The sequence below is a fragment of the Triturus cristatus genome, chromosome 9, assembly GCF_964204655.1.
Source record: "Triturus cristatus chromosome 9, aTriCri1.1, whole genome shotgun sequence".
Lineage (NCBI taxonomy): Eukaryota > Metazoa > Chordata > Amphibia > Caudata > Salamandridae > Triturus > Triturus cristatus.
The window spans coordinates 48,090,421-48,103,799 of record NC_140592.1 but is presented as its reverse complement, the minus strand read 5'-3'; the positions used below and the strand labels follow the sequence as shown (position 1 = coordinate 48,103,799).

At 47.1% G+C, this 13,379-nt stretch overlaps 1 protein-coding gene across 1 annotated transcript in view; it reads right to left on the bottom strand.

Annotated features, from left to right (window-relative positions):
* Positions 1–13,379, bottom strand: part of CELSR3 (cadherin EGF LAG seven-pass G-type receptor 3) — a 790,626-nt gene that overhangs the window by 281,000 nt on the left and 496,247 nt on the right. Inside the window, exons 4-6 of the mRNA XM_085624365.1 lie at positions 6,862–6,977; positions 4,880–4,968; positions 66–223 (exon numbers count right to left, since the gene is read on the bottom strand). Of these exons, the coding sequence (XP_085480491.1) occupies positions 66–223; positions 4,880–4,968; positions 6,862–6,977 (363 nt within the window). The remainder of the gene's footprint in view (positions 1–65; positions 224–4,879; positions 4,969–6,861; positions 6,978–13,379) is intronic.

The following is a 13,379-nucleotide window of genomic DNA, read 5'->3' as shown; positions in this document are numbered from 1 at the left end:
CGCTCCAATGTGTTGCCGTACAGGCCCCGCCATCATGTTGCATGGTATAGCTATTGCCCACTCACTTTTTGGAACTGGACTGCACGCCCTCTGCTGCACACGAGTAGTTTGTGATCTCCCTAGCGAGCTGCAGTGCCACGGGCATGTCACAGTCGTCCACTGCCAGGATGGCCACCTTCTCCTTGGATGGGCCTCGGGCCGTACCCATCGAGCCGAGCTTGGGCTGGAAGAGAAAAGACAGGGCGCTGAGGGGTTTCACCAATCTTTTGACTGTCACGGCGTGGACACAGGCTGTTACCAGGGCACACAAATAAACAGCAGGAACAGGTGGAGACATCGAAGTGCTTTCAGCACGTACCAACACTTTAGGCCTGATTTCCAAATTCCACAGTGTGTCTTACTCCTGGAAATTCATGCAAAAACCCAGGCTTTGGCAGGAGTAAGAACACAGAGGAAAGATTTTTCATTAGGCCCTAATATAAGAGTACCTTACAATCTTTCAACTCATCAATAGGTGGAGCTTAGTTACTGTACTCCACCAACCAGTTAAAATGCACAGAACTTAAAAACTATGCATTTCAACTGGACAGCTGCGGACACCCTTGTCTCCTTCTCACCTCCAATATAAAACATTGTCATCTGGTGGCACTAGAGTGAATCTTACCTCAACCATCCTACAACCATTGACCTACCCTCTTGCATCATCTTAACATACACCGCTCCCCTCACTGGCTTGGCACAGCTCTGCCTGCAGAAAGGCATGTTTGAGAAGGAGGAGGAGGAGGGTGTCTGATACCTCAAGACCATCACCAGAACTCCACTTCATCAAAGGAGAGTGAGGTGCACACGTCATCACATTGATTGCGTACCAATTGGAGTATTGGGAGAAACCAAGCCCACCATCTGGGGCTGCAGGAAATTGCACAATGTTCCCTGGTGTTCTCACTGAGACGCCATTAAGAGACATCTGCAGAGTCCTCTGCCCAGCTCACACGTCCTGGTTCTACCGCCGTGCACTATGCCCTCCTGCACCTTGTGGTGGCAGAGGTGCACTAGGTGAGGAGTTCTGCCACAACCTTGAGTTTTTTATATCGATTCACAAAAATACTGACTCCAGGATGTCAACTACCACTGTTTCGCCAAGGTAAGTGTATGTAAGTATGGATTTACTATTATTAACTCCAGGTCTACATACCTTAAAGAGTTAAGGATAGGACATCTGCACTTGCCCACGTATATATTTACCTTGGTAATATGTTGGTAGACGGTATCCTGGAGTCAATATTGTTGCTGGTCGAAATTCCGTACCAGGATCCTCTAACATACAAACCTGGGTGAGAAAGAAGGGCATTCTGCCTGCCTCCTGCTCTTAAGAACTGGTTGAGAAACTGGGGAACTGGTTGAGAAAGCAGAATATGTAATAATCCACTTCAGATGGCAGAAAGGCTGTGGGTGGCAATGCATCTAAATCTGTGCTCCCCCTACTCAAGACCTAATCATGGCAGGCACGCACTGGGTGAGAAGGGAGGAGGCATACTAATGCTTCGGCTGGGGATCTTAACATGTTAGAGGTGCAACGGGTGAGCATGAAGACCACTGTGTATGTCTCCATCGCCTGCTCTTCAGCGAAGAGCAAATGGGGGACAATTCTGTCTGCATCTCGTGCTTACGATGGTAGGCAGGGACTGGATGAGAATGCAGGTTGGCAAAGGTACCTTTTATGCTTAAACTTAATATATAACTAGGTTTGAAAGAGATAAAGGGGGGAGAAATTTAGATACTTGTGAAAAGGGCCACACAATAATCAGTTATGACTCATTCAATTGAGACCGTTTTCAGACATTAGAAGTACACGGTTCTGTTACTGCGGACCTACCCACTCCACGCTGTCGAGCAGATTAAGAACAGCGAGGAGGGGGAGGAGCCAAGTTGGCGACCGAGACGGCAGCGTTGATTCCCGGCTCCGTGAACCTCCGCATCCCGCACGGATATCCTGTACTAGATCCTCAGCTTGCGCCATGGGATCGTGCTTGTGAAGGAGAGTGGCAACCGATCGTGTGACTCCGGGGTTTCTGGCTACTGTACCGCCTGAGAAATCTGCGGATGAACTTTGCGGCCCGTGCAGCCCCGGAGCCGGGACCTCGAGTGGACGCCTTGGCCGGGTGGCAGTTTAACAACAACGGCCTGTGGTGACTGGGTGGAGTCGGTCCACCGGAGCGGTGCTGCCCCCGGCCTGCATCTCGCCACGGCCGTTCCCGTTGCTAAAGCGTAGTGGATCGAGGGCATGCCCGGGGGTGCAGTTCTCAGACTCTTCGGTGTTTGCCCCTGCCTTTGACGGTGAGCTGCCCGGACACCGCCCCTAGCTCGCCCTGATCCTTGCAGACTGCTCCCGGATTTTCGCGGCTGCTGGTCCTTGGTGGAGACGACTGTTGCCCGAGTCCACGCAACGGCTGAATTTGTACCTGCCCCCGGACCCCTGTCTCCAGCGACGTGGACCCCGAGGTGCTTGTCCCTGGGTCCCGGCCCCCATACGAGTCGGGCCTCCCCCGGCGGCCATCTTGTTGCGATGCAGCCTACTATCCTGTCCACCGGGTCGCAGCAGGATTGGGAGTGTGTGACTTTTGGGAGTGTGGCAGAGCGACCGCGGGGAGCAGTGCTGGGGTACGGCGACCTCCTTGAGGCCCTTGGTGCCCTTCATTTCTCCTTGGCTCGTGGCATCGAGGTCTTGGGGAGTAAGATCGACGGTGTGGCATCAGCGTTGGGACAATGGCGGCATGCTGGTCCACAGTTACACAGGGACTTCCTACACTGCACACAGGAGGATAATGTCGCGGCCATCCCTGCGATTAGTGCGCAGCCGGACACTCCGGACAGTATGCTACCGTATGATCGGCTGCCTGAGGGTTTGATCTGTTCCGGAGGTAGTGGTTCCGAGTGGAAGGTGGTGGCCTCGTCCCGTGCACGACCTCCGGTGACCCAGGGACTTTACCAGCAATGTCTGTCTACTTTGGATGATTCAGCCTTCCCGGACCTTGTGTGCAGTGCAGATCCTGGGGCAGCACTGGGAAAGAAGTCCCTCCGAGATGCGGACTGTGTTGGCGTTCTGAGACCTCCACCCCACCTGTGTGCGTCGCTTCCCGGTTGTTTTGGGACATCCCTTCACCTTGGAACATCGGACATGGCGCTGGGTCGAGGGGTAGGCATGGGCAGCATCGCCAGGAGTGGTCAGGGATGAGGCTGATCCCTCGGGGTGGTCATCTGGTAGACGGGCGGACTCATGGTTGTGTACTCCCAGGACATAGCTACTAGCATATTCGGTGCGCAATGCTCCCCATTCCCCCCTTTTGTTATGGTCGATTTGGTGCTACTTATTGTTTGCTGTTGGGATACCTTACTGTGCGGGAGGGAGAAGCCGGGGGTATGTTCTGAAGGCCCTCCTCCAGTTTATTATATTTTCTCCACCCCCCCGCCTGGTGGGGTTCTTTCTTATTCCTTTTTCCCTGTTTCTTCTATATTTCGGGTCTAGTTCCAGGGCGACAGGCACACTGCTGGGGGGAGGGGCCATACTCATTTGCAGAGGTGCAGGGTGGGGGGTTGGGGGGGGGACTCTTTTCTTTCTCAGTCTTCCTCTCTTTTTCCATGGCCTCCTTTTTCTTCTCCGTTTCTTCTTGTTTCTTCTTTTCTGGGATCAGCGTGGTACGCCTCTTTTGCTGTGAACCGTTGCCTCTCCGTGTATGCCACAGTTTCCGGGGGTTCTCTGGGTGTTAGGTATGGGGGCCTGCAGGCGCAACTGTTTTTGATATTCTTCCCCATCATTTCCTGTGTTTGCGCCATGGATTCAATAGATTGCTGTTTATTGCTAACGTCTATCATGCGGCCTGCCCTTTATCGCTGTTGGGAAATTGTTTGGCACCTGATCCTACTGTTCTGTTTCATTATAAAATGAAAAACCCCTTTTCTCCTGGTGTCCTGCCTGCGCGGCTCCCGGGCCGAACTATCTTAGTATGAAGATTTTGCTACCGAGGTGCCGCATGTGCTTATATTTGACCTTATTGCTCTGATTGCTTAGCGGCCGGCCCTGGGGGGTTGTAGGCCCATACTTGTCAATGATCGAAATGTCAATAAAGGTTTTTCAAAAAAAAAAAAAAAAAGAACAGCGAGGAGTCTGTCACGGTAAATACAAGGTCTCTTGTTTACAGGAGGACCGTCGGAGATGCAAAGTCTAGATATTACGCTGTCCATGGTTGGGTGCAGGGGGCAGATCCTCTATGCTGAAGCATGATGGTGGATCCCACAGCACTGCAAGTGCGGCAATAGGTTAAACATTCTGTCATTCTACTGCTGGGAAAATCCTCCTAGAAGCACAAAGCTTTTCGTGATCCACCTTGGAAAGAGCTCAGGGAAACCAACATTGGCATAAGGAGTTGACTGGCCATTGAGTCCGTTTCCCACTGTACATATGCAGAACACAGAGCTTAAGACATAGACTTCCCAAACACTAAACAGACAGGTTTTCAGAATATGTCAAAAGCACGCAGGTGAGCTCAGGTGCAACACTCCCATCACTGGGAGACAACATATTGGCCTTTCTTGAGTTCTGAATCTTAAATAATGCACCTCACAATGGTGCTATTTGTGGGTTTCTAAAAGTATTTGTAAGTATAACTAAAAAAAATGCTATGTCATATTCTGTTATGTTAAATATACTTTTTAATTGATTGAAATAAGTCGCGCACGTGGCATAGATTTATTATAATTAATCTTTCTCCTGGCTTTTTCAGCAAAAAAATTGAATTGGAAAATTGTGTTCAATATGGAGATTGTGACTATACAAGTTCCACAGAGCGACAGGGGACGGACTCCCATTCAACATTCCTACCTTGTTGTAGTACCGAAGCTGCACCGTGTGCCACTGGCCGTCACTAACACCACCAGGAAGGTATGGAGACACCAAGGTAGTTGATTCGCCTGTAAATAACATTTCAAACAAGTAGTCATTTGTTACATTAGACATATGATTCTATTAACCATAGCCGGAGGCATAGATATAAAAGAATATTTTTAGTGCCTAAAGACTACCATAAACTCTTTCCAATGATGCTGGAAGGTAGATGCAGCATAGTATGGCCTCTTCTAAACAATGAAGGAACAACTGTCCTTCTACACCATAATCTACACATTGAACAGCCGCCTCTTCAAGGGAATGAGCTGAGACAAGCCCCCGATCACAAAGGCAAGACCACTCTTTTTGGAAACAATGCAATACAGCGAATCTCTCTTGCAGCCACACACTTATTCGCAGCACTGATCGCTACTACCCAAGTAATGCACCCAACACCTACATTGCTACACCCTATCTCTAAGAAGACAGGAACACAGACTGCAGTGTTCAGTGTTGGGTAACAACAGGGGGAGAGGTTCTGCACAGTCAAGGACACAGAGAGCTGGAGATACAGTGACCGCAGCACCAGGGAAGGGGATGAAGGAGCAGGGCTCAACAGCAAAGCGGTAAGTCTATTTCTGCACTACTACTGCACAATGGGACTCAAGAAGCACCGTGCAGTCAGAAACCATGTCACTGACTGCTGCGTACCAGTACCAAGACGTTACTAACCCCACAGTCTGCCCAACAGAAATAATCCTAATCACCATCGGCTCAAGCTGCCAAGCAACCATAGTTCACCAAAGAAAAAACTGAGCAGATAGGTGAAAACAGGACCACACCTATGTAGGCTAGCTTCCAGGTGGTGTGGAGACATGGCACATCCCTGCATACACCTAAGTAGGGTACTGGTTGGGTGCCGAGGCATGAGGTTAGAAGGTGGAAAGGGAAAAAGGAAACACAGTCCGTGATTTGCTTCCAATAAGTGCCCAGTCTTGGAAAACTCCTGCACATGCCAAAGTGGGATAGGTACTGACGGCAAGTGGTTGGAAGGTAGAAGGGGAGAGAAGAAGCCATTGGGTGGATTCCAATCAGTGCCTAGTCATGAACCACTCCTACACAAGCCAAAGTGGGGTAGATACTGATGCATGCAGTTAGAAGGCGGGAGGGGAGAAAAGCAGCCATTGCTTGGCTTGCAATGGGTGCCTAGTCGTGGACCACTCCAATACAGGCCAAAGTGGGGTAGATACTGATGCATGCGGTTAGAAGGTGGGAGGTGAGAAAGGCAGCCGTTGATTGGCTTCCAATGGGTATCAAGTCATGGACCAATCCACATAAACCAAAGTGGGACAGATACTGATGCATGCGGTTATTAGGCAGGAGAGGACAAAGGCAGCCATTGGCTGGTTTTGAATGGGTATCCAGTCATGGACCAGTCCTACACAAGTGAAAGAGGGGTAGATACTGACACGTGGAAAGAATGCAGATGGGGACAAAGGCAGCCACTAGTTCGCTTTCAAAGGGTTCCCGTCTTGGACATGCATGTGGTTAGATGGTGGAAAAGGAGAATAGAAAGGCATTGAATCGACTGTCCAACAGCTTTCCATTTGCATGGAACAGATTTAGCCATATTTAAAACACTGGGCACCAAAAACAAGGACGGGCAAATGTACTCAGGCCAGCTGCATTTGTGAATTAATGTTATCTATCTAGACAATCTTCTTGGTATTTGGGGTTGATGGCCTTTTAGGATAATAGGACTTCTTTTACTTGTGCCTAGAATTATCATTAGAAGAATGATTAACAGAAGTCTACAAAGAAACAGGTGGAATGACTAACAAAACATCTTCCTTAATTCCCCTTCTCAATACAAGCAGCATCCTAGAAATTATAGCGTTGTCCATCTCGCGCCACTATTGTTTTTGCTGCCTTACTTTCAAGCACATACACATTTGAAGGTTACCATCCTGGACTCTTACCTGTGGAATATTTCAAGTGCACCTGCCCATCGATGATCTCCACAGCGATGAAGTCATGCTTCTCATTCAGACGCCCATTGTAAAACAGCAGGCCACTGCGTTCAAGGGTGGCGAACCTAGGGGCAAGGAACAGATCAGAACTGAGAAGCCTGTGTGTTTGAGTCTGTCCACTCCAGGGTGGCAAACCTAGGGGTGAGAAACAGATCAGAACTGAGAAGCCCATGGCACTGAGTCTGTCCATTCCAGGGTGGCAAACCTAAGGGTGAGGAACAGATCAGAACTGAGAAGCCCATGGCACTGAGTCTGTCCACTCCAGGGTGGCAAACCTAGGGGTGAGGAACAGATCAGAACTGAGAAGCCCATGGCACTGAGTCTGTCCACTCCAGGGTGGCAAACCTAAGGGTGAGGAACAGATCAGAACTGAGAAGCCCGTGGGATTGAGTCTGTCTGCTCCAGGGTGGCAAACCTAGGGGTGAGGAACAGATCAGAACTGAGAAGCCAGTGTGATTGACCCTGTCTGCTCCAGGATGGCAAACCTAGGGGCGAGAAACAGATCCGAACTGAGAAGCCAGTGTGATTGACCCTGTCCGCTCCAGGATGGCAAACCTAGGGGCGAGAAACAGATCCGAACTGAGAAGCCAGTGTGATTGACCCTGTCCGCTCCAGGATGGCAAACCTAGGGGCGAGAAACAGATCCGAACTGAGAAGCCAGTGTGATTGACCCTGTCCGCTCCAGGATGGCAAACCTAGGGGCGAGAAACAGATCCGAACTGAGAAGCCAGTGTGATAGACCCTGTCCGCTCCAGGATGGCAAACCTAGGGGCGAGAAACAGATCCGAACTGAGAAGCCCATGGGACTGAGCGTCCGCTCCAGGATGGCAAACCTAGGGGCGAGAAACAGATCCGAACTGAGAAGCCCGTGGGACTTATTATATATATATGATATGATTAAGCAGAATGAACTTTGAACTCTGAAATCTGTGTGTGTTCCATGTATGTAAGTGAATTTGATGCCTTTGTATCATATTTTATCATTTTATCTGGATTCATGAATTGTTCAAAATATATTTATATTAGAATCACGACCATATCCTACATATCCTAATCAGCCAAGAGCAATAACGACTGTCATCCTAATGTAAACATCCCTTTATAAAATGGGCCATTTATCAAGTGGCACTTAACCATGTTTGCATCAAGAATAAGCACTTTAACTGTTTCTATGGCACATATCCTGTAACAGTGAGCCTAAAATTCAGCCTCCTAATAAGTTAATAACACATATGTGTATCTCCTTAGGATGTAAACTATGCACTGCCACTTTACGCTAATTAATACTACATATGGCATCGTCACCGCAAAAGAAATCGGACTGAAGAAGTGATCGTGCACTGTCACTTTATATCAATTGCAGTGATATATCCATAAGGTAATAAAGTTTACTGCTTATAGTTTGTGCCATTTGGTATGTTGATGGTAGGAACTTAGGTTATTATATGGCCTTGATGATATATAACACGCGTGTACGTGTTTATGCAATAATGCACTGCCACTTTATGTGAATTTAGACTATATGGCAACAGCACTTTAATGGAAACTAAGAAGGAAATACAACATTGCATTGTCACTTTCTATCGATGAAGCAGCATCTGCACAAAGCAGCAGCACTTTAAATGACATCAATATGGTTAGGCGGTTGACACATAACTACAACAGATGACACAATATATGGTTTGTACATTCAAATATTTGTCTTGCGGAAAAGCGAGTAAATATTGTACTCCAAAGGGTACAGAATTAGTTGAAAAAATGGCAGATGCAAAATCCCTCGAAATGAATTGATGTTTCCCATTGGGCAGTCTAGTTGTTTAGAATGGAGTAATGAAGGAAGGACTAAGAAGAAATAGGAGCTGATCCTGTAAGCGCCCCTGACCCACGCGCATCGTGGAGGGGCGATATTAGTCTTCATCCGTGAAGGAAAGAGGAACCGGGAAGGAGGCGCTCTACACTCCACTTCCGCCGGTCGCCTCTATGGAGGGGCCACCACTGGCTAGAAGTACAATGTGCATGGGGGAGGTTTAAAAAACACACCAATCGCCAGGGAACCGTTGTTTGTTTGTTTATTTATTTATTGAGTTTTGTATAGTGAGAACTTGACCCGAAGGTATCAGAGCGCTTTACAGGTGTACCACAGTAGCCTTTACATGAAGTGCATGAGGCGTACATAAAGATACACAATACTTAGTAAGGTAGATATGGAAGCATAGAAGCAGATACACACAGTGCTTATGGGGTATGGAGGAATATAAAATACAAAATACACAGTGACAATATATAAAAGAGAATTACAGCAGGTGCAAGGATTTGTGCAAAATACATAGTGAGGTAGGTTGGTAGCACAGTAGCACTTGCCCGGGGTTTAAATGTGGTAAGTAGGAGAAAAATTTCAAAATATATGGTGACGATATATAAAAGAAGATTACAAAAGAAACAAGGAAAATGTGGATGAAATAGATCAGAGGTGGATTGGGTTTAGAGTCTCAGGAGTAGAGGAGGTGGAGTCACAGTTGTCCTCTTTCTTTCAAGGCAGTGGTGGCTTCTCCGTTAAGGCAAAGGAGTGCCGTCCCACTGCTCTCGGAGCAGTGTGAAAGCAAAAATAAAATGATAATAATAGAAGTTATTTCTGTTATTATCATTTTATTGTTAATATCAGTCAGGTTGAGCAGGGCAGAGCTTGGCTCCCCTGACGTCGGGGAGGAGGAGTGGTTGCTGCACTCCAAAGTGTGCATGACTGCTTGGTCGGTGTCCCGGACTGGTTAAACAGTCCTGCGCACTTTGCACGTTACTCACTAGGCTGCATTGCACAGCCTGGTAGGGAACATGCTCAACCTCCCATTCCCCGTCTGAGCACCGACCCACGGCGCTAAGACCAATCACAACGCTGCATTGCAGCATTCTGATTATCTTAGGGGAAGAAGCCTGTGTGCTTCCTGGTTTGGCCACAGAGAGAAGACGAGCGACGCCGAAGGGGAGACGGCTGAGGACTCAGGACGCAGCGAGGGGTAAGTGTTTTTTTTATTTTGTACCCCTGTGAGTCCCCCTCGCCCTCCACTCTTGTCCCCTGCCAGCCTCTACTGCTTCGAGGTAGTGGCAACATAAATCTGGCCATTGAAGAGATGAGAGCCAAGGGCACAGCATAGTGAATGAATGTTTATGTGATTTGGGTATTTTCCAATATGGCGTGAGAGAGGCGGTGCACTCATTCCTGAGATATGGAAGAAACCATCAGCTCACAGCACAGAAGGTCTGCCTTTGCCCATCACCTCTTCAAAGATGGATACATCCAGTATCATTTAGTGACACCAGCTAGTTGAGGGTTAGCCTGACCCATGGTAGGGGGGAGAAAGGGAGACTGGAGGCCTGGTACCCAGCTGGACAGATACATTTATGGCTTTCTGCAGGCGTAATATTCTTTCATGTGACATGACATGTCATTCTAGGGCAGCTTTGTCGAGGCACGGGGTAGGGATTAGGCCGACAGGAGTCAAGGGGTTGTAATATCTGGGGTGCTTACTTTACTTTAAAGCCTTAATGCCTTCCTGAGCAGTCGGCTCCGGCCTTCATTTTTAAAAATTTGTAACGAGACATCATTCCCTCAGGAGTTACCGGTCATTTCATAATGTGGACACTTTTGAACAAAGAGGGAAAGTAAGAAGGAAAGAGGATGGAATGAGAGAAAGAAAAAGAAAGAAAGAAAGAGGAAGGCAAGAGTAACAAAAAGGAACCAAAGACGAAAGGAAAAATGAACAAAGGATAAAAATAAGAAAAAGAAAGCAAGAAAAAAAGAACTAATGAAAGAAAGAAAGGTGTGGTAGCAGTAGTAGTGTAAAGGAGGTGCCAGAGGTTATATGTAGGGAATGTGGTACTAAGGTATAGGTGGATTTAGAGGGACTTGCATGTAGGTAGCCGTAGATGTAGCACGTGATATGGCGGGACACATGTTCAGTCATTATGTGTGCTAACCATGGAGAGAACTTACACACGGATAGCTTGCTAGTACTATGTTCCTAGCAGTTAAAAAAGTGTAAGTGCACCATTTGGGGCAATCGTAGGAAAAACATAATGCAAATGAGTTGCTACTTCTGATATGGCGATACTTATCTATGAAAGTGGATTTTCTGAAAATGGTACCAAAAACAATAAGGGAAATGATCGAAGTGATCCTGTCAAAGGGGGCATCTGCAGGCCTATGAGGGACACCAGTGAAAGACAGCTGGCTACCTTTGAAGGGATTCCTGAATGCTCTGGTCACACAAGTCTTGATGGCAATCAATCAGCGTGGCCTTTCTCTCGGCCAAGAAGCAATAGCCACACATTTGATGTGATATGGTTACATTTGGGACACATTTACCGTGAGACGTATAATCTATAGTAAGAAACGACAGTTGCGAATTCCCTAATGTATGAGCGTCATGACTGCTGCTTATTTCCAAATCAGGGAATGAGTCCAATCCGTCAGAGGCCTCCTCATGAATTTTGGTAATATAACGTTCCTGGTCCTAAGTACCACACGAGATCCGGCTTAGACAGAAGCGAAAGGTATGTTTTAGAGACTTATTTAATAAAGTAAAGGAGTGACTTAAATCTGCGTACCTTACAGAAGAGCCACTCAAGTGCCACACGTGAGAGTTCAAGTTGTAGGGAGGGAATATCTAATCCCGAATATTGGCAAGACAGAATATCGTTACAACGACATTGAGGGACATAATGTCAAAAGGTAAGTTCTATACATTTTCTACACCTAACTCCACACATACGTACCTGGGTGATATATACATATATCCATGGTACTTACATGTGGAGTCAAGAATAATACATTTGTATATCCCTCTGTGCACTTACCTTTCAATATGTTATCCCTTGTTACTGTCGTGAGAATATTCTGTCCCACTGATAGTCAGGATTCGATATTCCCAGCCACAATCAGAGACAAGATCCGCGTTTAGACGGGAAAATACTTTCTATGCAACCACGAATGAGGTGCTCACGCAAAGCGAGTGTGGGTTGGTACTACAAAGTCCCTCAGTGATTCTGATGATGCAGAATCCCACTGCATAGTAACAAAGTTACTAGCACTATAATAAACAGTGATATAACCATGTCCATACCCCACAGTCACAGTAAAAAAAGTCAGTAACGACGTTACTAGCGCTGTAACAAACAGTGATACAATCAAGGCTGTACCCCACAGTCACAGTAAAAGATGTCAGCTCCAAAACAAACTATATTTACTTCTTCAATTAGCTAAACAGAGGAGTCTTAAATTCAAGAGTCGCTGTCTGCTTTAATAACAAATTTCATGTCTCCAGTGGGGCGATAATGTCAGACTATCTGTCACAGAGGCAACAGAAACTGTAAGTATCAGATATTAATCTCCTTGCTTTGAATGTCAGAGAATTGACTGTAAAAAGTGAGGAAGGGAATAGGCTTTACACCCACGTGAAAATGATGTCTGACACAATGACTGCAATCCTTGCGCACAGGGGCAATAGGTGTCCTTGACAGAAAATGTGATGCTCGCATTCAGGTTAATATGACCTTAATGGGGCACTGTTCACAACGGGTTCGTTATCTGAACAAAGTCAGCTGTAGTTCGGCACAGAAGCAATGTACCAAGTTCCTGGTGCTCACTATGCTCACACCCGCATAACTGGCTGACAAGGACCTCAAAACAAATCGAAAGTGTGAGGCATCGCGACAAGATCTCAGAGCCTGTGTTCCACCTCGCTTATCCAAGACCAGAAACATTCCCAACTGAATCCAACTCCAGACCTACTCCTCAGTGGAAAACATCTGGATATATCTTGAGGCAAATCCTTCCCCTCATCAGTACAGCTGGCTGCTGTCAGACAGTTCCTTATTTCCAGAAAAACGAAGGCATGTCCTGTTAGGGGTAACAGAGACGACTGGGCGCCATTCTTTCATGAACTCGGATCGCACTGATGTATGAGGTGCAAGTGTAGGTTCTCTCGAGATGCAAGATCTCTGGATGCACCAAGACAACTTGTGTCCCATAATATTTCCGCGCTCAGTATCATTTTAAAAGGTTTGGAGAGGTTTCTGATTCACTTGAAGAGCCACAGAATAGTATCTCAGAGGACAAGTAGGCTGCAGTGTCCAATAGCAACAAACAAGGCGTTACTTGTTTAGAAATTCTTGGTGAGTTTGGCATGGAATCCGGGCCTTGGGAAAATAAAATCTTGTGCACAGTGGAAGTGCTGCAGGTCAATGTTGTTATAAAACAGACACACTCTGAGCCCTGCACACATGGCACGCCAACAGGACAGCAGATGGCATGGTAGAAATTCAGTTTCACTAAACCTCCTGCTTGGAAGAGAGTCCATCCTCTCTGGCAGATGCCCAACTCCTGGACTGAATATGGAAGTCTCTTCACAGCTTTTCACCCACTCTAAGAAAACAGGACTTTTAGCAGATGTCTCCCCACTTTTTGCCCCCAT